Source organism: Coffea arabica, chromosome 6e (genome assembly GCF_036785885.1).
Source record: "Coffea arabica cultivar ET-39 chromosome 6e, Coffea Arabica ET-39 HiFi, whole genome shotgun sequence".
NCBI lineage: Eukaryota > Viridiplantae > Streptophyta > Magnoliopsida > Gentianales > Rubiaceae > Coffea > Coffea arabica.
The window spans coordinates 1,561,738-1,588,298 of NC_092321.1; the positions used below are offsets into that span (position 1 = coordinate 1,561,738).

At 37.2% G+C, this 26,561-nt stretch overlaps 3 protein-coding genes and 1 long non-coding RNA gene across 6 annotated transcripts; 1 reads left to right on the forward strand and 3 right to left on the reverse strand.

The window, feature by feature from the left end:
* Positions 1-9,866: 9,866 nt before the first annotated feature.
* Positions 9,867-12,405, forward strand: LOC113695861 (uncharacterized). Its single transcript, XM_072054275.1, has 3 exons — positions 9,867-10,110; positions 10,507-10,693; positions 11,496-12,405. Exons 1-3 carry the CDS (start codon positions 10,042-10,044, stop codon positions 12,068-12,070), a joined length of 831 nt encoding a protein of 276 aa, XP_071910376.1. The 5' UTR covers positions 9,867-10,041; the 3' UTR covers positions 12,071-12,405.
* Positions 12,406-12,699: 294 nt separating this feature from the next.
* LOC113695645 (uncharacterized) lies at positions 12,700-18,023 on the reverse strand. Of its 3 annotated transcripts, none has more exons than XM_072054272.1 (3): positions 17,589-18,023; positions 13,412-16,980; positions 12,700-13,313 (listed from the first exon to the last, which is right to left on the reverse strand). In XM_072054272.1, exons 2-3 carry the CDS (start codon positions 16,226-16,228, stop codon positions 13,020-13,022), a joined length of 3,111 nt encoding a protein of 1,036 aa, XP_071910373.1. In that variant the 5' UTR covers positions 16,229-16,980; positions 17,589-18,023; the 3' UTR covers positions 12,700-13,019. The 3 variants fall into 3 exon arrangements, with proteins under 3 accessions (XP_071910373.1, XP_071910374.1, XP_071910375.1); XM_072054273.1 differs by having other exon boundaries at positions 13,412-16,143; positions 17,589-18,021; XM_072054274.1 differs by lacking the exon at positions 17,589-18,023 and having other exon boundaries at positions 13,137-13,330; positions 13,412-17,571.
* A 3,948-nt stretch (positions 18,024-21,971) lies between these two features.
* LOC113695644 (16.9 kDa class I heat shock protein 1-like) lies at positions 21,972-22,739 on the reverse strand. Its single transcript, XM_027214766.2, has one exon. The coding sequence runs from the start codon at positions 22,493-22,495 to the stop codon at positions 22,091-22,093; it is 405 nt and encodes a 134-aa protein (XP_027070567.1). The 5' UTR covers positions 22,496-22,739; the 3' UTR covers positions 21,972-22,090.
* Positions 22,740-23,880: 1,141 nt separating this feature from the next.
* Positions 23,881-25,074, reverse strand: LOC140009256 (uncharacterized). The gene is made up of 2 exons (XR_011816652.1): positions 24,843-25,074; positions 23,881-24,303 (listed from the first exon to the last, which is right to left on the reverse strand). It is a non-coding gene; the product is annotated as an uncharacterized lncRNA (long non-coding RNA).
* Between the last annotated feature and the right edge of the window lie 1,487 nt (positions 25,075-26,561).

The following is a 26,561-nucleotide window of genomic DNA, read 5'->3' on the forward strand; positions in this document are numbered from 1 at the left end:
TTTTCCTTTTTTTGGGGGAGGTTGGTCTTCTTCCTTTCTTTTCTCAGTAGGCTACTCTTTCCTTTCTCTTTCTGTTTCACACTCTCTCTCTCTCTCTCTAAAACGGAATTGGATTTGACAATAATTTGTTTTTTTGGTGACACGATTTTTGGAGTTTGTCCCCGTCTTCCTTCTAGGCTCAAGGGGCGTTTGCAAATTCAATTCTCTCTTTCTGCTAAAACGCGAGTTGAACACGGCGCGACAGTTGAGAGACGGACTTTGGTGCTCCCCCTTTTTGCCCTCTACTTTTATAGGAGGAGGAGTCCAAGGCTCGTGGGTGTGGGTTGGTTTTGCAACTAATTGGGCATTTTTATTCATTTCTTTTTCTTTTTCTTTTTTTGCGTTTGTAAATGGTTTTCAACTTTTGATACTGGGTTCATCTTTTCAGATTTTCATCTTTTCAAATGTATATTATATTATGAATTAAATTTTTATAAATTTTTATACCAAAACAAATGGTGGTATTTTAACCTTTTTTTTCTCATCAAATAATAATAATGATTACTTTAGTAGTTACAATGTTTAGAATCAGTCATTTTGTCAAGTTGTGTGTGTTTAGATGAGTTATGGTTAAAAATAGTTATAGGTAATTATTTTAGCAATTTGTATTTAAATAGTAAAATGTGTGTATTTTAGCAATTATTTTCAGGTTATGTTGGACTTCTCAAAGCAGCGTAACAAGGAGATGAAAAGAAAAGAAAAGAAAAGAAAAATCGCCGTGTACGCGACTTTTCTCTCTCGGCAGGCGGTCGTCTCGTCAGCCCCTTCTCCCTTGCGAAAAGTAAAGAGGAGGAAAATTCACCCCTCCTGAAAATGACTCATCACTTCTTTAATTCTTTCGTTTCCCCCTTGCTTCCTATTTAATACTCCTCAAATTTGGGTGGAGACGAGAAGCATGCTCAATTGGCACTCTCTTTTTGGTGGGTCACAATTCAGTTTTGATAGAAAATCCTAAATCATCTTTCAAATTTCATAGTGTTTAAAATTAGAAATGTAAGAGGATATAATCCACCAAAAAGAATCTGTTTGAATTGGGATTTTTTTTTTTTTTAAAAAAAAATTTTTGGTAGTAAAATATGTTGTATCGGCTTGATGTACTACATGAGATTTAAAAAAAGTACAGTGTATCTGAAATTAAAAAGATATGACTGAAAAATGTGTTAACATGATGATATTCTCAAATTTTTTCCATAAAAAAATAGCAATATGAGCAGGAGTAAGTGGAAAAAAAATAAATATTCTTATTATTTTCTAATAATGGTTTTAATTAGTATATTGCATTGAGACTTCACTGAAGTTGGAAACAACTTCGCAAATGCCAATCCAAAAGTGTGCTGAGATATGCTTCCCAAAAAAAAGTGCTAAGATGATAGGATGAGCGATAATGGCATATCCAGCTTTTAAGTTTAGATCCAGGTGGTCATTCTTCCTCACTTTGCAAATATAATTTTTCGTTTCTAGCGAATGTGCGGTTGTTCTAAATCTTTTGGCAACCAAGAAATTGTACAGTTAAAACCCGATAGCTGGAATAAACTTGGTCAACTTTTTTGCTTTAGGAAATTTTTTTGAATCGCCTTTTGGGAATGTTGGGCAAATTTACATCTCTTTTTCATTTTCGATTTAGGTCTTACACTCTCTCAAGAGAACAAGATGGGGTGGGGCGTCGAACGAGTCACACAGATAGCAACGAGCCATTTGGTCAAGTTGAGACATTTTTTGTCTTTTATTTATTGCAGTTGAAAAATCTTTTTCTTTTAACAATATATATATTGGTTTGTTTGGATTGAGGATTATTTGTCAAAATTTATTTGCTTACATCATCATTACAATTTTCAACACACCTTTTTATGTCACATACATCACATCACATCACAAAAAGTACTACAGTAAAAATATCTCAAATAATTTACAATTCAAACAGAGCCATAATCTGCTAGTTACGAAACTTTAATTATGAACGTATTACGTACTTAACTTGTTTGTCATTTCAAAAATATCTAAATTCTTGTTCAAATATATTCAAATTAGGTACAGAAACTTGCTACATAAATTAGCTATTTTACTAGGAACTGTTCTCTTAAGCGTTCTTCCTTCTTCGTTCTCTATTGTAGAGTTTGAAATTTTCTCTTAAAAAAAAAAATTATCACAAATAAGATACACCCTAAAATATAACCCCATACAACGATTAACCAGTGAAATTGGAACTTTTTTCTTTATTTTCTTCAAAACATTTTCCTAATCGTTACTACTATTGGTGTTTATATGTCGAGATAAGTCCCAAATTTAATAGGAAAATTGGTAAAGATGTTTGGAATAGGATGGCAACTGAAATGGGAATCCCGGCTCGACGGCCGAGAAATTATTCTACTTCTCGCCAGCAGTAATTCGACTCCAAAAGCCAAGCTGACAGTCCTCTTTTCTTTTTAAATTTTGAAAGTTGAAACCTCGAATGACGAATCTATTCCCCCCACCAACAGATCAAGCACGAGACGACAGAGCAATCACCCTTCACTCCCATTTTGATCAACCATTTGGGTCCACGTGGCCATCGTCAAGTTCGAAGGAGTGTTACCACCGAGGTTGTAATCTACTGCTTCGAGCATATGATCCACATGCGATACAACCTATCAACTTTCGGTATGTCTGTCCAGAGATTATTTATGCAGTGATTAACTGGGGGATAGTTCATCTTGTTTTTTTTTTTAATTGGTTTTTTTCTTTTGGAGGGAGATACAAAGGCACTACCACCAGCCCAGCCACCGAGTTGACGACTTAAAATATTATTATTATTTTTTTGTTAACTCTCGCTTTGTCAAGGATCGATAACGTTGTTTACCCTCTCTATTCCATTAAAAATGTCATATTTTCTATTTTTGGATGTTTCAAAATAATTGTCAAGTTTGAAAAATCAAAATACATTTTAGTCTCTCTTTTTAATATAATTTTTCTTTCTTATCATATGCATATTACAATTTAAATTTAAATTTTGAATTTGTGAGGGTAAAATTGAAAAGAGAAGTACAAACATCACAATAAAATCACAATTTTTAAAAAATTAAATTTCTCAAACATGATTAAATAAATGGGACGAGGATAGTATTTAATAAGACCTTTCAGCAATATATGGTAATGCGTGTATTACAAAACTTTTGGTAATGCGTCCGCGTAGTAATGCGTGTATGGTTTAGAGCCTTTTGGTAAGGAAGGGCAGCAAGTGAACAAATAAAAACTTTATAATCCTGATCCTTGACGCTGCTTTACTTTACTGCTGTCTCCTCACTGCAAATCCTTGACGCTGTGACTCATAAGTGGGACTTTCAATTAAGAATCAGCAACCATTTTTATATCCGTGAACTGGATGGACTACGCAAAACTGAACTATTTTTTTCCTCACCTTCCCAACCCCCTTCTCCCACCCACAAAAACAAAACAAAGACATCTGTACCTAATAATGAAAGGATTGCACTTGTTGGACAACCAGCATGGGATTAGAAGTGACTAATTGGAAAAAGCTATCCAGAGCATAAAGTTCTTTTGTTGGTAGATGACTTGTCGCATAACGTGCGAAAAAAGAGAGAGATATCCTGAAAACCGTTTCTATGAAATTTTTGAATTGACTAAAACGCGCTGAGAAAATTTTGAATTGCGAAAAGGGGAGTCAAAGCGAGGGTTCCAATGGAATGAGAGGCGTCTTAAAAGTCAACAGGAAGCAAGTTGACCAGTCAAAAACACCCAACACGTCAATTATTTGCAAAGCAATCCGTTAGGTTCGTAGATAGATACACCTTCTTTGGCTTTGCTTAAAACAATCCAGAGCTTCTGAGAAAGTGAAAATGGAAGAATGGGCAACTTGCGTCCTCAAACGACCCAAAACCAAAAGGGTCTTTGGAAGCAATTTATCTCTACGTATATACTATGCTGTCCACTACATCACTCCTTGTAGTTATAACTATGTTTTGAAACTCTCTATCTCAAGAGCAAGACATTCGGCCATGAATTTTTTGTTTTTATCTTTTTTTCCCGTTAGAAGGATTTATTAATTATTCTCACTTTTAAAATTCCGTCCTTACATTATCAGAAAAAGAATTAATGAAAGAAAGAAGGGACTTGCTGATCAAAAGTTACTGCATGAGAAAATAAATTATGATGCCCTTTTTCAAATTCTAATTTCACATGTGGAAACTTTTCAACGCACACCCGGCAAAAAGGAAAAACGTAACAATAGTACAAACATCAGTTACTCCCTCCGTCCCACTTTGATTGTCTTGTTTTCCTTTTTCGTCTGTCCCAAATTGTAGTCCACTTTCCAATTGAAGAATGTAGTTGTATTTTAATTTTCCTAAAATACCCTTATTCAATGTAAGTTGTTGTTACTATAAACCTACTCCATTTAATGAGAATTTATTCTTTTTTTACCATCAATTCAAATTCCCATAAAGTTGTACTCTAATTAATGTGAGGGTATTTTAGAAAAAAAACTACCTAAATTTATTGTTCCAACAAAGTTAACTATTGTTCCAACAAGTCCAGTGCAGATTCTTTTGTTCTTGTTGGTTAAGATTACAACTTAGAACTCGTCTCACTGCCCAAAAGGTTCATCGTGATGGATGGTAGCTGTTGCTGACATTTTGGATGAGCATATTTGGATAGAGTGAAGCGGGACATGCTGCTGCAACCTTTTTTTTTTTTTTTTTTTTTGTGCAGTTCTATACACTATTTCCAATAATAGAGAGGAAGAAATTTTAAACCTAATCATCAATCAAACTCAAAAGGCAATTGTTGACTTTCAAGTTGGACCAAGGGACTTAAACTCTCATCACTCCATCCTCACTGGACCAATGTGGGAGAAAAGAAAGAGGGAAATACTCAGACTGACGCTAGCTATTACCACTCTCCATGACTCTTGTTTTTTTTCAACAAGAAAACCCTCACTGGCGCAGTTGTATACACTCGCTGTACAGTTGTTTCTACCCAAAAACCCAAAAAAAAAAAAAACTTAAAATAAAATACTTGTACAGTTGTACCGTGTATCGTATGGTTGGGTTGTAAACGGTCAATGGTCGTTATTGCCAGCGAGGCGACCGGTGGCAATGGTTAGGTTTTTATATTGGCCACTTGCCATAACATGAGCGAACAAATGGAACAATAATAAAAAAAAAAACTTTTTTTTTGAATCTATTATCACTGTTTACATTTACTTCTACTCTCGAAATTATATGGATATAAGGGGTACCCATCTAAAAAAAAAAACATATTAAATGATAACTATTTAATGAGGATATACGGTGATAAAGTACTTTACTTGGAGGTATTGCGTTAAGCCTAATCCCTTGGCACAAAACCGTAACACCAAAACTGGGGGATTCATGAGATTTTGGTGGACGTGCACCAACAAAAAGGACCCACAGTCCTCAAAGGACTGAAGAGGTGGCAGGCGGCGTTCTCAATCTGACCATTGACCAGTAAAGAAGGGTAATGCATCAGCATTACCTCTGAATTTCAAGAAGACTTCGATTAAAATATATGCCACCAATCCACCAATGGAAACTGTTCAATTTACGTTTATAAAACTATATTAACTGTATACCTATTGTATTTTTTTTTATATATTTTCTTGGTGCCGGTTGTTTTTGATCAAATGGAATTCCCGTAATCGGGAGTTAGCGATGAAATTTTCGTATTTGTTTTATGAGTTTGTTTTTTTTCTACAACTAAGGTAAGTGAATTTGAATTTAACAATTTTGATATTCAAATCAACATTCTTCGTTTTTTCACTCGTCTTTTTTTGGTTCAAGTTGAGATGGCTTTCTAACCGAAAGCAAATACACGTACGGATTCGGAAGCTGACGGACCCATCCCACGCCAAGTGGGCCACCCTTCCGTTGTTCCCGAGCCTTGTTTTTTTCGCACGTGATTAGCTGACGAAGAAAGCAGACAACGGACAGATGGTGAATGGTCCAGCACCAAGAAATATATTTTTTTTTTCAAACTCCAAGCCTTGTAAGGAGAAGGAGAAATATGAGTGGCAAATTAAGAACATTACGGTCATTTAGTGCGTTTGAAAAAATTAAAATTAAAATTTGTTGAGTGTTAAAATCTTAATATTTGAACATATTTGCATTAAGTGATACGTGAACAGCTGACAATACTATGAGGGATTAGATTGACTTGTTCGTGATCAAAAACTCTGAATACAACAATTTTTCCGAACCAATCTTTTAACTCGATAAAAAACCATTAAATTTGAGATTATTCAAGTTGCTTCTTGATAGCACGACTTAATAAGCCAAATGAGAAATACTAATGGATTGCCAAGTTAAACATCTCCTCAATTCATCTGTGGTACGTGGTTGCTCACTCTAAGCATGTTTTACATCTGAAGCAAATTCTTCCGCCTCTTGAAACTTGCAGTGGACAATTTAGCACTAGTTATCATCATCAAAAGTAATAAATCTCAGTACTAAATTGCAATGTCGTTACGAAGTGCGGGAGTAGTTGGGATGTCAAACATCAAAATTAAGCACATTTCAACCCGGTTGAAGATTAATGCGAGAGGCGTCACACTTGACGTTAATCCGGTCACAAGTTTCATGGGTTATGCCAAATAATCCCCAACCCATATATGAAAGCGTGCGGACGTGGAGGCTATTTATATTGCATTTTGTGGAAGAGCTTTTGAGGAAATATTTTGCTATAGCGTTTTTTGAAACGTGATATATATGAATTAAAAAGTGGCAAGAAAATATGGTAAAAGGATATTTTCGAGATTTTGCTCAAAAATAGTAATGCAAACAAACTAAGCATTTTCAAAGTGGATCGAGCCTGAGAGTTGTGAGTTGAGATATGGGGAAATGTGTTGGCATAAAAAAAAAATAAAAAACACTACTATACTCAATTAAGATTACTATTTCCTATACTATCAGTGTATATAAGATTAAACGCACAACAAATACTCAATAATTTTTTTATAGAACTCACGAATAGCAATATCAAGTCGTAAATTTTCACTTATGACTGTTCAAAATATCTTATAAGCTTCTTAACTATTCCAAGGAGCCAGTCCTCTTCAACTTAAAATGTTTCATATTACACAATTTATAGTGCCATACTACCAACTAGGGCAGCAAATGAGTAGAATAGAGTCATGCGTTAACCTAAGAGCATACAAAAAAAAGTATATATAATCGAGTCTACTCGTGAACTAACGAGTTGAATATCTTTAACCTCGAGTTTAAGTTTAAATTCGACTTGATCAGTTCAAATTTGATTTGAACTCGATGTTTATCGAATTCGAGTCGAACATTGAATCGAACTGCTTACGAGCGTTTTAATTTGTTTGCAGCCCTATTACCAACTCAAAGTATAAAGGAAAATGAAACTTGCTAAATTAATTACTACTAGGACCAGACTCCCTTTTTTTTTTTCACTGTAAGGACTAGTCTAAACAACACTTGACTCTTGAACGCACTAGGACGTGTAAAGTCTTAAACAGAAGCTAATCTACTTTCTCCATGTAGTAATTCAATTGCTAATAATTTTCACTGAAACTATGGCGTTGCATTGATAACATAAAATTAGCAGTATTTCTAGTGTACTTAGTAGTACATATTCGAAGAATTTAATAGCCCCATTTGGTAAAATGCATCTTGTCTTGTAAGTCTCAAAAAACATATTCTTGAAGCATCTGAGAAAAAGCACATAAGGTTTCATAGTTTTCAACATTGTACAACTAAGCAAAAAGAATTAATAGGTATTGCCGTATTGGTGATAGTGATTAGAACCCCCGATGGTACAAACTACAAATGAGATATTTGAAAGCCACATTATTCGGGGATAGAATTTCTGGGCCAAACGAGGCAGGAGTGACACAGCGCGGTGACAAACCTCGCTAACTCAATAATAGACCGTGAGGCTTAGCCCAACGGAAAGGATGATGAAATCCACGTTTGACTTATTTGAATACTCATGCAGCTGACCAGTACTTGATCTTACCCAGGAAGCTTTTTTCATACGGCTATCCCTTATCCCCTCAGCCCCGACAACAACAAATTAGGGAAAATGACTTATTTAATCCCTGGACTAAGCACTTTTTCTTCCCTATTCTCTTCTTTTTTTTCCACACCGATTTGGTCGTAAGCTTTTCTTTGTACCAATTTAGTCCCTGGATAGTTGCACCGCCCTATGAACTTTCGCTTTCATCCTTGACCAATCGGTCAAGTGTTTATTTTGTCAATATATAAGTATGCTTAGTAGAGATATTAATACGTAGGGTTTGAGTTTGATCCAATTAATTAAGGTCCAAACCCGTCAATTTGATTAACATTCTAATTTGGACCTTAGAGTCTCAAAAAGAAAATCTAGATTAGAACCCTCATAGGTTTGGGCCCCAATATCTATCTCTTAATATATAATTTTTAAAAAATTCAGAAACAATAATAGTATGTGAAATTCAAAAATATTTTCAAGTAATAGGATTAACATTCAAAATGTTGCATGCAAAAAAAAAAAGAGATAAAAGTATGAAATATGATCAAATAATTTTATTTGTTTTGATTTTTTATATTCAAAATTGAAACTTGCATGTATTTAAATCTTCTCTACTTTTGTTAATATATACATATAGATTTGGGTAGAGTTTATATTTGGGTATAAATCATACAAAATCAGAATCTAGTCAAAACTTATAATTCTTTTACAAGGTTTGAATTTGGATAGGGTCTGAATTTGAAAAATTGGACCTAAATTCAAAAATAATATTATTATAAATCTAGATTGAATTTGGATAATACCTAACCAGTTAAAATGCCTAATTCCTATAATTTCTTTTAGATCCAAGCAAAGGTCGGTATTCCATCTCGCTCATTTATTATAGCTGGCTTTGTTCAAATCCAAATGGAAACTAAAAATAAAAACTAAAATCAATAGGTATAGGTTTAAGAAATAGAGACTGGAGACACTAACTATAACAATGATGAGGACCCTTCAAAACTAGTGGTGGAAGGTTTTCTTCATTAATTGTATGTTGCTTTGTTTATTAACAAAGGCACTAGGCAGTACATGCATTTCTTTTTTCCAAAAATAGGATAATAGTATGTTAAATCATTAATTGTGGAAGAATAAACCGCCCTTTAGACATTATTACTCTTCTCGTGTTCGTTTTTGGAGGATCAATCACAAGTATTCATTAAGGTATGACAATTCATAAGCATGGCTGGCTATGTGGGTAACAATATAGAGTAAGAAGAGCCTTTTGATAGTTGGAAGGTCTTGGCCACTTTCAAGAATATTTATGAGTGATGCAAAAATTGGGAAGAGTCTTTGCAGAAAAAAGTTGAAAATTACATCAGATAGATTAAATTATTTAAACATCTATTTTTGTGTTTATTGGTTAATATATCAAATGTTCTCCTTGGTCATTTTTCCTTACTTTAAATTTGAGTTTTGTAGTTAATTTGTTAATATGTTTTGAGGTTTATGGAGAGAGACAAGTGTGAAAATAGTTGGGGGAATGAATTGGAAAGGGTTATGACTTGTGATTTCCTCTTTGGCTAATCGATTGATTGGTTAAATACTAAAATAAGGTACCATTTGGATTGCTATTTTAGTAATTTTTGTAAAAATTGTACTGTAACGATTTGATATATGTAAAATAAAAAGATGATTAAAAAATATGGTCATAAAAAGCATAAAATCTGTTTTTGCAAAAAATCACAATCCAAACAAGTCAAGTTTGGGTAGAATCAAGACAAAAGGACTAAATATGTGAAAAGAGAGGAGTTTGAGGACCAAATTGTTGCAAAACAAAGGAGGAGGAGTAAATATGCGTTCTAACAAAAATGTTGAAGGACTAAACGAGCCATTTTCACCATCGATAAACTCTACTAAAATTTCTTCATGGGAAGGGGTTTAGCTGCTCACTCATAATTCCCATCAATCGCCTTATATCTGTCTATCGTAAGTTTAATTGAGCTGATGATTTTCTCAATTCAGCAATAGAAAACCATGGAAGCATTAAAACTTTCTGCAGTGTCTTTGAGTCCTCGAATTAATCGACCCAGTTTCCTCATCAAAGTAAGTTGAGCAGTTTCTTTCTTGAATTGCCTAGCCTTTCCCCCGTTTATCTGGCTCTATCTTGGGCAGGAATTCTGAATAGAATTGGGGATCAATTTAGCTCTTTCCTTTTTAGATATCCGTAAGCAACTATATATACCGTCTTTTATTGCTATCAGATGGGATATCCCATTTGCGCGTTTGTAGCTCGTTTGTGTTTTCTCTATGTTCCACACCCTGTTGAAACTATTTTCTGCAGTGTTCCAAACAAAAACATTTTTTTATTCGATAGGCTTAAGATTGATTTATGTTTTGAATTCTGCATGAAGGGGTGGGGAAGAAACTGAAATCGAGTCAAGAGTGCTAGTTTGCTTCGGATATACAATTGCCTGATCAAAGTGAATTTTCGATTTACAGGAGAGCGTATTTGATGTCCGAAAGCACTGTACTAGTCCTTATTCGTGCATTCATCCACTTGGGGTCCTTCCTCACTTAGCTTCGAATCTCCTCAAGGAATGCAACATTGGTTTGTCTGACAAGTCTCAGATAAGAGCTGAAAAGGTTTCTGGTTTTGTTGCCCTCGGTTTGAAAAAGGGGATGCTTGGTAAGTTCTGTTTATTCTGCTTGCAAACATTTTGAAGTTTCCCCTTTAGATTCAGGGCATCTTGTCTCGATTAATTCCCGTCTCTGAATATTTCATCATTCTAGTTTTGGCTAGCTTTCTTTTTCCCTGTGTTATTCATGCTGGCACAAGTGTGAGCATATTGTTGAGTGCCATCAGTAAGGTTGGCCATATGCCAACTTTACCTAAATTTTTAGACGAAAAATAGATTTTGAGGATGTCAACAATCTTAATATGAAGTGATAAATGTCATGAAACTGGCCCTTGCCAACTTTACTTTTAATTGCTAAACGAAATAATGACACCCAATTTCTGCCATTTCTTTCCTAGAGGCTGAAACGAAATGAGAGAAACTTTTCAAGTGTTAACTTGTTTTCCTTATTTCATAACTTGAGTTCTCTTATCCTTTTAGCTTCCATTCATTGCCAAACTAGGCCTTGAGAACTTGAGATTGCAAGCTGTGGATGCTGGATTTCCCTTCAAGTTCTTGAAAGAACTGAAGTTGCCCATCACCCCCTCCTACTAGTGCTCAGGAACAGATTGCAGGATGCAGCTGAAAATTATCAGCTGACAAATAATTATTCTACTACAGTAATGTGATTATGCAATGATGATGATTTATATAATTTTATAATTAACTAGTGTGCAGGTCTTTTGATTAGAAATGAATATATACATCTTAGCACTTGAATGCAGATTTAGGAATTCAGCATTGCTGTCGCATGCTTCTTGATTACTTGGCCTTTCTTTTAAGATGGTCTAAGACTTTGTTTGTTCAGAGCAGTTCCTGTTAGGCATGTTTCTCGTCCATGCCTGTTGAAAATATGTCGAGTCAAAAGTGAGGACTCAGAAGGAATTTTAACGGGAGAAAGCATCATAGTAGATGAGCAGACGCTGGAGCGGGAATTACAGATTGCAATAGAAGAGGAGAACTATACCAAAGCAGCAGAAATAAGAGATAGCCTTCGGTCTCTCCAGAGTGACAGCAAGGCTTCTGTGTTAGCAGCTAATACTCGCTTTTACAACACATTCAGAAACGGGGATCTAGCAGCTTTGCAAGCACTATGGTCAAAGGGTGATAATGCATGTGTTGTGCACCCTGGTGTGAGTGGCATATCTGGCTATGATCTTGTGATGGGAAGCTGGGAGTTTGTGTGGGCTGACTATGAATTCCCACTGGAAATCGAGATCAAGGATGTTCAAGTTCATGTTAGAGGGGATGTAGGATATGTTACATGCATTGAAATGGTTAAGACAAAGGGTAGCAGCTGGGGTAAACAGTTTGCCACTAACGTCTTTGAGAAAATTGAGGGTCAGTGGAAAATATGCATTCACCATGCATCATATGTTGACTTGTGAAATGGATTTTGAGGACGTTAAGGAGATGTAGTGGGCATTAGGCAACGGCTTTTAGTAACTGTAATTCTGTACAAGGTGTATCCTCAACTTGAATTTTGATGTACCTGCATGCTATCAAATTTTGCCAAAAAGTTTGTAACAAATGCGTTTGCCGATATGCAGAGGCACATTCAAGCATGGTGGCTTAAGTTTTGGTTGAGTTTGGTGTGTCGACACAATACTTAACATGTATAACGGGTCCGTTGCTCCTACAGATTAGTCCTATTCCATTAACTAATAGTTGTAGTCTTCTGAGGCCCTATGCAATTCAAATCACTGTGGTTGGCTTGCTTTAATGCATTCTACTGCTATTGTATGGATTCTACTTAAGTATGAGCCTTCAGCAAACGTTTAGCTGGACATCTTTGTTGATAAGAATGTGAACAACACCTTGCTTGACTAAATACGGCTGCAAATGCCTGCATTTCATAGAACTTTGTTTAGTTACTCTTTGTTCCTGAAAGCAGCTTTTCGCCTGGACCCTTGTTGATTAATCTCTCGTGACAAGAAAAGTGTCCAGCGTAAGCAGCTTTTAATTGTTTCCATCGTAAAGTTGCTCTTTTCTTTCCATTTCTGAGAGATAAGAGAGGTGTCCAGCAACATATTTGAACTGTCCATTTCTAACGGATAAGAAAGTCTCCAGTATATGCAAGTAGTTCCAGGAGTTCAGGTTGCAGAATGCAATCTAGTTCTCCATGTGTTTTTTAAGCATGAGTAGTATTATTGCCTACATATACATGTAACAAATTACAGAGGCCAATACAATTCCTTACTAGCTGACTTCTCTATTTCGGAAGTCTAGGTGTGAAAATCACTGCAAACTAGCAGTCTAGTCAGATGTACACTTGTTCCTTGGGTCTTAAAATCTCTTATTTACACCTAGCGAGCCAAACTCCCAATAATCAGGCACTCAAATCCTCCCTACTGGTGAGGGGGGAGGCGATGAAACATATTTTGGAGGGACCTCGCTTGGGGTTATGCTCATGTTCTTCATGTCAACGTCCTCATTCTTGGCTTCCACAGAAACTTTTGCTTCTGGCAGAAGGTTACCATCAAAGATGCCAGATAAGTGTCGACTCGTTATGACAGCCACGCAAATAGAGAATGCTTCTAGCAAGGAAACTGATGCATCAAAGTCAATTGAATGAAATCCATCTTTGAATGGTGCCAAACTGAAGATGGGCTGGCCTTTTCGCTCTCCACCCTGTGAAGAAGCATAGACTAAGAATGACGCATTGAATTTTCACTGGTAATACATAAAAAAGAAGCGAGGAACTGGTTCATGAAGCATGAGGGCAATACCTGGATGAAAAGATTCATACGGTGTAGTGTCGAGCAGCTCGTAGCTGGTATAGAAGAGTTGCTTCCTTTCTTCTCGTTGGCAAGAACTTTCAGCTTGCAACCAACATCCCATCCTCCACAATCACATGATCCCCCAGATTTCCAGCGCTGAATCAAGGATGAAGGTGCACCATCCATTGGCAAACTATGAAAACCGCCAGGAAGAATGACTGTTATACTGCTGAAATTCTCTTTTTCACCATAGCCATAGGTACTGCCTGGTGAAAAGCCAAGAAAACCTTTTTGTTTGCATGTGTGACCTACTATTGATTCCCTATTATTCCATTTTGCAGCTGGCTCCTTAAAGATAATGGCAGCAACCTCCCTGTTTGGTGAAACTTCTGGTGCTCCTTTGTTCCCTTCAGCGACGTTAACATCAAATAAGACAGATTCTATTACCATAAATTGGTCATTACAGCCATCAGCATTCAACTCTGAGAAGAAAGATCTAGATATCTTCATCTTACCAACAATATCATAACCAAAACCACAATGTTTTTCTTTAGACCCATTAGTTATCCAGCCCCCAGCTTTCTTCTTAATTTCATGAACTGAGTAGAATGAAAATGTCAAGGTGCTATCAACCTTTCCAGATGTTGGTAATTGGTTCACAGCAGCAGCAAGAATGTCACTCCTACTATCAACCACAAATTTGAAGAAAGGGAGTCCATTCTTGACAGTAAGTTGCATAAGAGCTTGAACGGGTGATGCCTGATTTGTCTCATTGGAAAGTGGCTTACTATTGCTGATAGGCTGCACACTCCCAAAACTGGAGTTTTTTTCTATAGCTCCCTTGCTCTGTACTGCTTCAGTAGAATGAGCTACCTTGGATTTCAATACTGGGTCTAGTAACCTCCTGAACGGACTTGGACGTCTTCTGCCACTAGAATTTGCCTTGTCCATTTTACTGTCGTCAATAGCAGCAAAAACCTCTGGGTTTTCTCGACTGGACTTAGCAGCAAGAGGCGTGGAGCTCAATGCTGGAACTGCCGAACTCTCCTTAAAACTGAAACTTCTGCTTAATCTACCAAAGCTAAAACTAAACCTCCTATTAGGTGATGGATGTCTTCTTTTATCAGCTGCATGCTTAGCAAAATCCAAGTTCGTTCCCTTAAAACTCTCAACTGAAACTGAATCGTCCAGGTTGTAGCTTTTTTCTTCTGGACATGTGGCTCTAGATGATCCGGGCTCGCTTGAGATACCACATTGAAATGGATACATCCAAACATCTGGTTCCCTGCCTCGGGAAATAGCAACAGTTGCAGGCAGGGGACAGGAATGTGGAATTTCATATTGGAGTTCTCTCTTGTGAAGCTCCTGAGAAGAAAAATCACCAGAATATGATAACCTGTTGCCATCTGCTAACTGTCCATGAGACGATGTCCTGGAATTTGTTTCCTTAGCAGTATTCAACTCCGTCACTTCACAAGTATCAACTGAAGCTGGACAACCAACATTGCAAAGTTTTGAATGCGAACATTTGGCTTCAGATGACTGGAAGTTGATTGAGTTATTATTATTACGTGGCTGCACATGGTAACCTGGTTTTCTGTCTCGTGCAGTGGCAACACTAGCGGGCATGGGAAACGAACATGGAATTTCATTGTAGACTTCTCCAGATTGAAGCTCAAGAGAAGAAAAGCAATCAGAATATCTGCCCCTAGCATGCTTTGTCAACTGCTCATTAGGTGATATTCTCGATTCTAATGACCGAGAATTCTGTGAGGAACGCCTTTTGGAAGGACATTTGGGCACTAGAAGCACTATATTTTGAAGTTCAGCATTGGAAGATATGGGACGACCCTTTATATCATCATCTCTTCCAGTCCCAATTTTACCTTGCTGATAACACATTGGAAGTGAAGACATCGAGATGCTATTTTCCGTCTGATCCAAGGATAATGCTGCTTTTTGCTGTGATGTGGTCCAATCCGCCTCTTTCTTCTTGCCCTTCTCATGATTCATCTGAGGGCAACTGCTGCTAGGATTTTTCACCTTTTGACAATAATCTTTTTTCTGCCCAGCAGTGGTGCGACCTGAAGGAGTTTGAGGATATTGGATGTTTTTTAACTTCCCTTTGGATTGCTGGACATCATCACACAATTTCATTTCAGTGACTGAATTAAGATGCAAATTGGCTGATGGTTGTTTTCTACCAACAGAGGTTTTTGACAGTGCAGATTTTCCATTCTCCATATCCATGGTTTTACCACTTGATGATACTTTTGGGTGACTTCTAGCTGGCATACGCTCGTTGTACTTCCATTTCTCTAGACGCTTCCAATCAAGAACTCCAAAATTCAAAGCCTGTACTTGAACATTCTTCTGCTTTTCCACTCGCTGGAGATAGCCAGGCAAATTAGACATATGCTTGACGAGTTCATCATCCTCATTATTTGTCTTTGACACAAGCTGCTGCTTTTGCAAACCTATTGAAGACTTCTTCCGTATCACTAGCTCATCATCCATTTGCTGTCTTAACCCATCAGGATGATTATCAGTGGACAGCTGAATAAAGGGGTTGATTACTTCAAGCTTTTTGTGAAACTTCAAACGTTGATGTGCTTGAATTGGTAGGATCTTCTCTTTTACAGCATTTGAGGATTGTTGTTGTCTTGAATTCCTTTTGAACTCCACATCATGCCCCATTGTTCTAGCAGGTTCAGAATATTCCTTACTTGATTTTGTGTAAGCTGACATTGCATCAAGTACCCCAAGCTTAGCCGCAAAAATAGCATTGGGTAAGCAACAACAAATCATTTTCAAAGAGCAGCTCATGAATTTCCCTTAATTACAACTGGTCTTGAAAAAGCATCAAAGTGTATTGAACATTGAATTATTTTGATTACAGAGGGGCCATACAGAACTGTACACCAAGACTATATGGTACCAAATTTATACTCGTATAGAATAAGGAACCATGAACAATAACAGGGATGAAGAAGGCTCAGTATGTAAAAGTCGAATCAAGAGAACAAATAGGATTCCAGGTTCCATTATATACATCTTAATGGTATAGGATAGGTATGTAAGCCTGGTTACTTTGCTTATCAGTCAAACAGTAGTTCCTGAATACTTTTGGTCCGTCATAACAAGTTGGTCTGCATTAGTTCTTACTGGATAAAGGAGGAAGAATAGGAGAGCTCCTGTCAGAATCCACAAGATTAAACACAAGAACTAGAAAGAATAGGCATTATTAAGTATTAGAGGTCCTGGGTTCCAATCCCCTTCCTGTCTCCCCGCTTCTTGAATCCCACCCCTCCCCTCATAGAAGGGACAAAAAAACACTATTCAGTGTTAGCCATGAATATAGCCTTAGGTTTTTAATTTTTCTTATTTCATCATCAACTTCCACAACTCAAGTTATCTTGCATAAAAATAACTTTATATGACAGTATTGACTATTCCACATTGTTCTGTCATCTATTGTCTATAGCATAATATCACCAGTCCTCAATCTCCTAACATTAAGAACAGCAGTATGGATTGAAGACTTCTGCAGCAGTCTACAAAACAAGGATGGTGTGATCCTGAAATAGCAACATAATACATCTCGGTCAAGGAGTGAATGCCCATGTCCACTTGCACATCTAATAACTACCATGAGTCTAGAAGAGCGATGCACGATTAACCAAGAATATCTACTATATACAAGGCCAATGCAAACGAAAACAGGTCAAAATCAAACAGCACAACACAAGAATCAGAAAGGCATCCGAAAATCATACAGCACAAGCCCCTGTCTACTTACACTAGCAGCAGTGTTTGCTCCCATATATACACTATAACAGCGGTTTTCATTCACACCCACAAATCCCAGATCCACGCCAACTAAAACCCAATCAGTAAAGAAAAGCACAAAAGCCAGCATTACCAGGCACCAATCACCGAAGGAATTACAAGTGCATTAGCTCCAGGAAAGTCATGATGCTATACAAATAACGGATAATAACTCCAAAAATTTCACGTAGCGGTCCGAATAAAGTTTCCATTTACTATTCAAGAATTCTCGAAGCTGCACGTCCCAACAAAGGGGATGGGCAGTGATGATTGAAGCCCATTAGTATTTTTTTATGTGACAAAAACTCGGAACAAGAAAGAAATCATCTTGGAAGAGCGTGAAAAGGAATGTACTTACACGAAAGACAAAGCAAGGAATTGCAGAGAGATCAAGAAGCCAAGAAAGATTCTTGGGATTGCATCAGGAGCTTTCTTGAAAGCCGCTTAAGGAAACAAAGAATCAGACCAGCGAAGCTGAAATTGTATAGGAAGAGTGAGTACCCCGGCCGGTAGGCATTACTAAGTAGACTATCCCAGTAGCACAATTATAGGGGGAGGGGGGGGGGGGGGAGGGGAAGAAAAACCCGGGAAATCTTCGTCTACTTGCTGCAGTAGTGTATACAGCGTATCTGCATCGGAGGAGACAGAAAAAGAGGCACAGAAGAGAGAGAGAGAGAGAAGCGAGTGGGGGTGGGGTACGGGCGTTTCATTTTCAATCGGACGGTTAAAAGGCGAGGTGGCAATTGATAGGCGGTCGCAATCAGAGAGGACTGGATTGGACTAGGAGGAGCTATCAGAGACAGAGAGAGAGGGGCGGCCCCCACAAGCGGACAATTTTTCTTTGTCTCGGATCCCAAGAAGTTCTTTCATTCGTCCGCGGGGCCCACTAATGCGTGATGTCATTAGGCCACCGCACGTGACTGGTTTGTGGCGATGGATAACTGATTGAGCATATATTAGTGGTGGGAAATTGGGAATGGACGCAAAAATGGTGGACGCCAGCCCCGGAATTATCCATCTGCCTGTTGTTTGTTAGGGCTTTTGGTGGGCTTTTTCACTGGGCTTCGACTGCCAATTTTGGCCCATTGCTTATGCTTTTTGGTCATGCATGCATGGCGCGCTGCCTCGCATGGAAAACGTTACCATAGTACTACAACGAAGAACGAACAAAAAGGGTCTCTCCTTCTTCTTCCTCTTCTTTTTTTTTTTTTTTAAAAAAAAAACATAAATAATCATGGACCACGCCGACGGCAACCAACGAAAGGGAAAGGGAATCGGCAGTTCCAACCTGCCTTTTGTTTCGGGGCAACTCCAAAGCTTAATTGAGTACATTGAGCTGAGGAGGGTGGAGAGAGCCGAGGGAGTTTGTATGATCTTTGGGTCCATCACTCCAGAGGTTTGGTATTTAACGGATTCTTCGACATCTTGTCTTAGAATGAAATTTAAAATGCCCAAACAAACAACCAACAGGGGCGCGTAAATTTGACAGGCGCATGAAAAATGAAACGGAAACATACAAATTTGGCAAGTAGCACTGGCCTTCCTTTTTGTCCATTTCCGCATTCCCCAAAATTCAGGTCACCGCCAAAGTTTTTTGACTTTGTGGATTTCTTTGTTTGTTGCTTTTGGGGCTCAATGATCGGCAGAGCAAGACGAGTCCTACTCCTATAGCCAATGCTTTAAAACTAGACCGTTGAATCGATAAGGTATTCGGGTCAAAGTTTAACTGGTTAGACCGGTTTAATCTTAATTCGATAAATTTTTTAAAAATAATTTATATAAAATATGCATAAAATAAGACATGCAATTGACTAATTTAAAACTTTATATGATGAAAAGTTTAATATTTTCAAAGAACTTGAATTTTCAAAGATAAATTTTTTAAATTATAAGTTAAAACAAATAAATTTCATCTCAATTTCAATTTCAATTATATCTACCAAAAAAATAATCTTAGATTTAACCCAAAAATACCACAATATTTTGAAATTATACAAAATTCATTACTATGAGAGTTAAACATTGTGAGTTTAAATTTTAATTCATGTTTTTTGAATTTAGAAATTACAACTTAAAAAAGAAGTTTGGAGTTTGGTGGAAGTCAGGACAATCGAAAATAGAGATGCAAACTTGATAGGAAACAAAAAATGAGTTGAAAGTGAATGGTTGTGACATTTAATAATTAGTCTTTAGGATTAAAGAAAATATTTTTTTAAAATTTTTTCAATTTAATAGACAAAAACAAAAGATTGAAGAAAACATCAATAAATAAAAACTAAAGAGGTTGGATTAAAAAAGGGGTGACAAAAGAAAAGAGAAGAGAGAGAGTTAAAAACTAGAAAAAAAGAGTCATGAGATGATGAGATTTTGTAGGAAAAATGGATGAATGAAAGATGGAAGCTTGTTTTATATAAATGTGTTATCTCTTTGGATGTGATGGTGCAATGGTTGCCACGCTGGACTTCGATAGCAAAGGTCCCGAGTTTGATCCTTGCCAGCTGCATTTTGCAAAAATTTTAAAAATATTGAGTGAAAAATTGGAAAATGGAAAAATTGCAAAACATTGCCTATAGCAACTACAAGGCTGCTACTCTATCTCTCTAACAAATTTACTAAGAACCAAACCACTCCGTTAATCAAACTTGAGCTTTTAATGTTTTCTTTAGTGCAAAGAGAAGGATAAAAAAGACCAGAGGGCTTGTAGTATCATCATGGCGGAGAACATGAGAGCTAACACTCTCTCATTACTCCTACACTATGAACTTGAAACTTGATATATTTTCCTTACATTCTAATCAGGGTCCTAGAGTTAGGGGGATCAATATCAATTAGCACAAGAATTATAGTAATAATAGAATTCGAAACTAATAAATACGTCTATCTTAAAAATAAATTCATTTTTTGGTAGGTCTAGAACTCTTGTGAGGGATAATGATAATGAATTTTTAATAATTTAGGAGGGTAGTGTATGATAGAAAATAGAATTCTAAAATTTTAAGGGTTGGCGAGGCGGAGGGGGGGGGGAATTAAAAACATTATTGAAAATTTCCAAACTTTTTGGATTGTGAATTATTAGAGATATTTTTACTGTAGCACTTTTTTGTAATGTGATGTATGTGAGATAAAAAGGTAATTGGGAAGGTAAAAAGATGTATTGAAAATTATAATGATGATATAAGCAAATAAATTTGGGAAAATAAAGCCCAATCCAAACAAACCCTTGTTAGCCTGCAATATATTTTTCTCAAAATTGAGCGGTGCGCAATTGCACCGCCTCAGCAACATGTAGACCCGCCACTGATTGTAATCATATTAAATAACCCAAAAAAAAAAAAGAAATTTTTTTAAAAAAAAAAAAAAAATCAATGGCACTGAACCGATCATCGTAGCTACCAGACAAACCAAAAACGAAAATACTCCCCGACTCCGCTTGAGAATTACACAAAAAGGGTCGGGAATACCTACCGTAGGGACTGAAAATTCCAAAACCCCACAAGTCGTAAAGTAAGGATGGCCCTACCCATAAAAAACATAATAGTGGTCCATAAAGGATTCTTGCACGCCCGTTAACGCGGAATACAAATTAATCATTATCCCTGTTCTCCTCTACTTTCATCTTTCAATTTTTTATTTTTATTTTTTATTTTCGCTCTCTTGTTTCAGGTAACTCCATCCAATATTCCGCTCCGGCGTTTCGCGTCCCGCCACTTCTGATGGCTTTTGGGCGATCTCAGCTCCCTTACTTTGTAAAAGCTCAAAAGTCCTGCGTGCGGCCGCATTTGGATCATCTACTTTGGATTTTGTGCCAATCTAATCTTTTCTGTAGACGCCCTAACTTAACTGCTGAGGAATATGTCTTGCTTGATCATGAAGCATGACCAATCATGAAAGCTAGTAAAGTAAAGTTTGCTAGTAGTGATATTTGTATTATATCAGGATCGGCGTTTCGCGGGCCAGTGTTGACAATTCAACTACGTCGAAGCTTTCTGCTTGATTAATAAGGGAAGAAAGCCCACCAATACCAGGCCTTGGTCGTGTATTCAGGAGGAGGGACGCTACGCGAGATCGGAGGATTACCAAGCCCTAGTCTTCGAGTGATACGTAAGGCTCCTAAAAACAAGTACGCTATACAATGTGTCTTGGGCCTCTCGTGCGAAAAAAATTCTTGGTCCCGATGCCTTTAAGTAAAATGCACGTACAACCGGTGGGCCATTCTACAGTAGTTAGCCCGTTAATGCTTGATTCACTGGGCCTCCACAAAGGATCCCCTTCCACTCTCTATCTAATTACCCGTCCGCAAAGGTTTGTTTGAAATTCATGAAAATAGAAAGGATAATGTTGGAAGAACTTCTCCAAGGATTCGACCCGTCCGTCTCAAACAGGATTAATCGTAAATTGTAAATAAATGTGGATGCCTATGAGTTATACGCCAACAAAAAAAAGTCTATGAAATTGCGCTCTTATTAAATTCTTATTTATATTTCTCATATTTGTTGAACCCAGTTGATCGGTCATTTTGTTCAGTCTGTTAGCTGGGTTTAAACAGCATTACGGATAAGGGGGTAATTATAATTTGGTCAGACTATGAGGGTTCGTTTGGTAGTTTGAACAAACTTCGGGAGAGGTATATGTAATTAAACCTTTATTTTACCGCAAACCTTATTACACACGGAGCATTATACATTCATTCCAGCATACGGTATAAGAACGGAGACATGTTGAAACAAAATTAGAGGACAGAAACAAACAATGCCCAAACTTGAGCAACAGCTTTATCCAGAGAATCATGAAGGCATGCATACATGGAAAGTTAGATGCAACGCAAGTAGGCCAGTAAAGGATATGTAATCCTGGTGATGGTCAACCACTGATCTCAATGGCCCTGACCTCTGGCTTCTTCACCTCCTGCTTAGGGATGGTGACGGTGAGGACCCCATACTCCATGTTCGCCTTGACCTCCTCAACTTTAGCATTTTCAGGCAGCAAAAACTTCCTTATGAACCTGCCGCGTGACCTCTCAACCCTGTGCCACTTGTCATTCTTGTCTTCCTTCTCAGCCGCCCCTTCCCCGCTGATCGCCAGAACTCGTCCGTCCTCAACCTCGATCTTTACCTCTTCTTTCTTCAGTCCAGGAAGATCAACTTTGAACACATGAGCCTCAGGGGTCTCCTTCCAGTCCACCCGCGCATTCACGATACCCTTGGTCTCGTCGCTCAAGCCAGAGGGTGCCAACATATCACCAAACAACTTGGGGATCAACGCCATTTAAAAATTTTCAACCCCTTACAAGTATCACCCCCCCTTAAGAAAAAAAAATTGATTTACTCCTTCCTTGACTATCAGGTTTCTTGAGTGGTCAAGAAAGCTTTTAATCAGTCAATAGCGCGCCTTAGTAACCCGTATAGCGTAGCTAGGAATGTATCTTTGGTGATTATTTATAGTGATCAAAGAGTGGAGTCGCGAAGTTTCAGGGGACTTCTGGGATGATTAATTTTGGCAACACAATCAATCAATGATTATGCTGGTCTTCTAGTCTAGTCTACTTACGTGGCTAGTCTGGAGACTGCCATTTCATTTTCCAGACGAAGCTACCAGGTTTCACGCAGAGGGTAGAAAGTTCTGGCCACAGGCTAGGCCCCTTTCAGTATCGATGGATTAGATTATGGTTTGGTAATCTTCTTGGGCTCCTTACATGGCCTGCTTTGCTCACGATAATCTCTCTGGGCTTCAACGTTGTGTCCTCTGGGCCTTCACTTGCTTTTGATGAAGTTCTTCCTTAGTTGTTGCTGGGGCTCGTTTGCTCCAAGCCCCTTCCTCACGCACGAGCTATCTTTTTCCTTTGGTTTGTTACTTGAAATATTTTAAGGGTGCGTTTGGTTTTACAGAATTGGAATTGAATTGGAATTGAAATTCTATAGAATTAGAATACTATGAATTGGAATTCCAAAACATTGTAATTCTTTTGTTTGAGAAATGCATAGAATTGATACAGAATTCATTTCAAATCCCAAATTCTTTGTTTGGACGGGAGAAGAATTCATTAAGAATTAGAATTGTTTTCATCTAACATTTGCTTACATAAAATTTTTCTTTTTTCTTTTCCTCTGTAATAAATTTTTAACATTTAGCTAATTGTTACTAAAACTTCAAGGAAAAAACCAATTAGTGCCTTTAATAATTTATTTTTTCTTGCATTTAACTAATTGTTACTAAAGTTTTAAAGAAAAAGCTAATTAGTTCCTTTTCTAAAAAAAAATTCTTAATTAAATTATATTAAATAAAAACTAATTACATATTCTAGCTTAAAAAGTACATATTTATCAAGTTAAAACCTTGATATTTTTTTCTAAGTTAGGAACTTTAAATTTTAGAAAATTAAAAACCTACTCTATATTAAAGTATCAACTAACTGTCTCACCTGATCTTATGAAATTAAAATTGACATTGCGATTATTAAAGTTATGAGCAAGAACATAGAGAAACATTGCAATTGCTTCTTCAACTGTAATATTTATAATATCCCTCAACCCACAATGCTCACTTAAATTTGTACATAAAACTGTAAAACAATGTTTATTGAGTCGAAGTTGCTCTACATAAACTCTGTTGTTTCCATAATAAAGACGCCTTAGATATATTTCACGTGCTACTTTAAAGTCAAAATAAGGCTCCTTTACTATATGCAAGGAAAAAACATTATCCAAAGAAATACAGAACAGGTAACAACAGAAGCTTCGTTGCCTGCATTATCTCCTATGTAAAGTATTTGACAAGTAACACTACAACATAAGAAAGAGTCACAAGTTTCTCTCAGGCTAAGGTAGAAGTTGTCACCACACTTGAACATGAAGGAAACGAGGTCAGGTAATATACATAAGGCCACACCAAAAAGAGATTTAACACTTATTCACAAAGTTTGTAGCATTTTTTCTAAAAACCACAGCAGTTGACCACCATTTCCAACATCACTTCTTCAGAAGATTGCGTGAGAAGATCTTCCTGCAGTAGGGACTGGTGCGCAGAATTTCGCTGTAAGGACAGATTGCCTCAACTAATAAAGTACGGAGAGGCCCCTGATGCTAGGGGTGGAGCTGAGTTAAGCTATTCGACTCGAGCTCGATATATACTCGATCAGAAGCTCGAGCTCGAACTCGCTTCATCGAGCTCGAGCTCGATCTCGAGCTGGAGCTCGATCTCGAGCTGCTCGTTAGAGCTATCGAGTCGAGCTCGAGCTCAGAAATTTGATACTCGAGAGCTCGACGAGCTCTATCGAGTATCACATAAAAAAATAAAAAATAAATTATATTTAAAATTACTAATATAGGTAAATAAATTCTGAGAAATTACGGGTGAGTACCCTTATCGAGTCGAGCTCGAGCTTTTTAAGGACTCGATCGAGCTCGAGCTCGAGCTGTGATTCTCTGACTCGATCGAACTCGAGCTCGAGCTCGAGCTGTGATTCTCTGACTCGATCGAACTCGAGCTCGAGCTCGAGCTGTGATTCTCTGACTCGATCGAACTCGAGCTCGAGCTCGAGTATAATTATATTATAGCCGAGTCGAGCTCGAGTATAGCGGTACTCGAGCTCGACTCGGCTCGAATACACCCCTACCTGATGCAGAACAACAAAAGGTGCATAATTCTGGATTCAGCTCATTGACAAATGAATGAAGAATTAATGTGGTTAACGTCAGCTAAAACTGAGAAATTCAATACAAGAAGCAACTTCTCCAGCATCAAAGAGATCTAATCATGAAATTTGTAAGTCTCCAATGTTTCTTCATACATTGATCCACCTTTTGGCAAGAGCTCAAAGGCAAGTCTCCCATTTCATTTTCTAACAAGTCTCCCATTTCATTTTCTAACAAGTCTCCTTTACATTCCCACTTTTTTCTTTTTTGCCTTTTGCTCGTCTCCTTCTTTATCCATGTCAATATCCAAATTCTGCAATTCAAAATCACAACAACAATAAGAAAAGATAAGCCAAAAGACCAAATCATGCCAAACTAGCTATTAATTCAAAAGACCAAATTAGCTATTGGAAAAATCTCAAACAAAAACCTGGTTGCTACTGTATCAAAAACAAAAAAGATTTTGCTTGGTTACGTTAAATCTAGAAGAACAGGGCAACAGAGTACTACCTTTTTTTCTATCCTCGTCCAAATGTTGAATTAGAAGCAAAAAAACAGTAGCAAATTTATAACATTAATGGCAAACATTATCAGAGGAACAACCAAAAAAAATCAATCTTTGATTGGCAAAAATTTAAAAATGAATATAACATCATAAACCCTAAATTTGTCGAGAATTGAGAATTGAAGGAGCGGAAGGAGAGTGAGGACGAGAGGACGCGACGGTGGTGGTGGTGACGGCAATGGAAGCGGCGGCAAAGGTAAAAGCAGGAGGCACAATTCAAGATTAATAGGAAACGAAAGAAAGGAGACCAAAATATAACTCAATTTGTAAATTTCACCCACTCGATGTTGCGGCAGAGGGAGGAAAAGAGGGAGGAAAGTCTTGTAGGGGTTACGGCAGAGGTGCTGGGACAAGGAGAAGGCGCAGCGACGGCGGCGACAGAGAACGCTGGAGCAGATGGCGATTTGCTAATGCAGACAGAGGAAGAAGCTAGCTTTGTTTCCTTAATCTAGCTTTATAGTCGACCCGTTTTTTAGTTTTGACCCATTTAAAGTCCGCGTGTTGACCCAACGAGAATCTAGCCGTGGAATTGGAATTGGAATTCTTTGGTCCAGCCAAAGAATTGGAACCATGGAATTCGATCGATTTGGAATTGCGATTCGATTCTAATTCTATACGGATGGTAGGATCCAAACACGAGAATTAGAATTGGGGACCCAATTCCAATTCTAAACCCCAATTCCTTGGGTAACCAAACATACCCTAAGGAAAATTCTGAAGTAACGATCGTTATGGTAACGAAACTGTTTTTACCTAATATAATAGGTAAAAACACTTTTAGTGACCATTTGATTACTTATTAGACTGGTCACTTAAATAAGATAGTGCCTAAAAATTTGGTTAGTCAGTTTTACATAAAAAATAGTAAGTTAACTCGATAAATTAATAACTTTTATGTCTCAAAAAGTAAATTGGAATAAATATGGAACTTAATTTTATTTTTGAGGTAAATTACTACTCTATATATGAAACTTACTTTTTTTAGAGTAAGTTTGGTTCAAGTAATAGTAAGTTTTTATAGATTAATAGTAAATATTGTTGATAGAATAGTAAATTTGGTTAGTGGTCAAAACCTACTAGTTTGTGGTATAAATTTACTATTTTACTTAAAATAACTTATATTAAACAAGTATTA

Bases quoted from the DNA above. Each gene is read 5' to 3' on its own strand.
- LOC113695644 (XM_027214766.2), bottom strand. From the start codon at position 22,495: ATGGCGTTGATCCCCAAGTTGTTTGGTGATATGTTGGCACCCTCTGGC.
- LOC113695861 (XM_072054275.1), top strand. From the start codon at position 10,042: ATGGAAGCATTAAAACTTTCTGCAGTGTCTTTGAGTCCTCGAATTAAT. The intron at 10,111-10,506 runs GTAAGTTGAGCA...TTCGATTTACAG, and splicing joins GACCCAGTTTCCTCATCAAA to GAGAGCGTATTTGATGTCCG. The intron at 10,694-11,495 runs GTAAGTTCTGTT...TGTTCAGAGCAG, and splicing joins TTTGAAAAAGGGGATGCTTG to TTCCTGTTAGGCATGTTTCT.
- LOC113695645 (XM_072054272.1), bottom strand. From the start codon at position 16,228: ATGAGCTGCTCTTTGAAAATGATTTGTTGTTGCTTACCCAATGCTATT. The intron at 13,314-13,411 runs GTATTGCCCTCA...GCTTCTTCACAG, and splicing joins GTATGAATCTTTTCATCCAG to GGTGGAGAGCGAAAAGGCCA.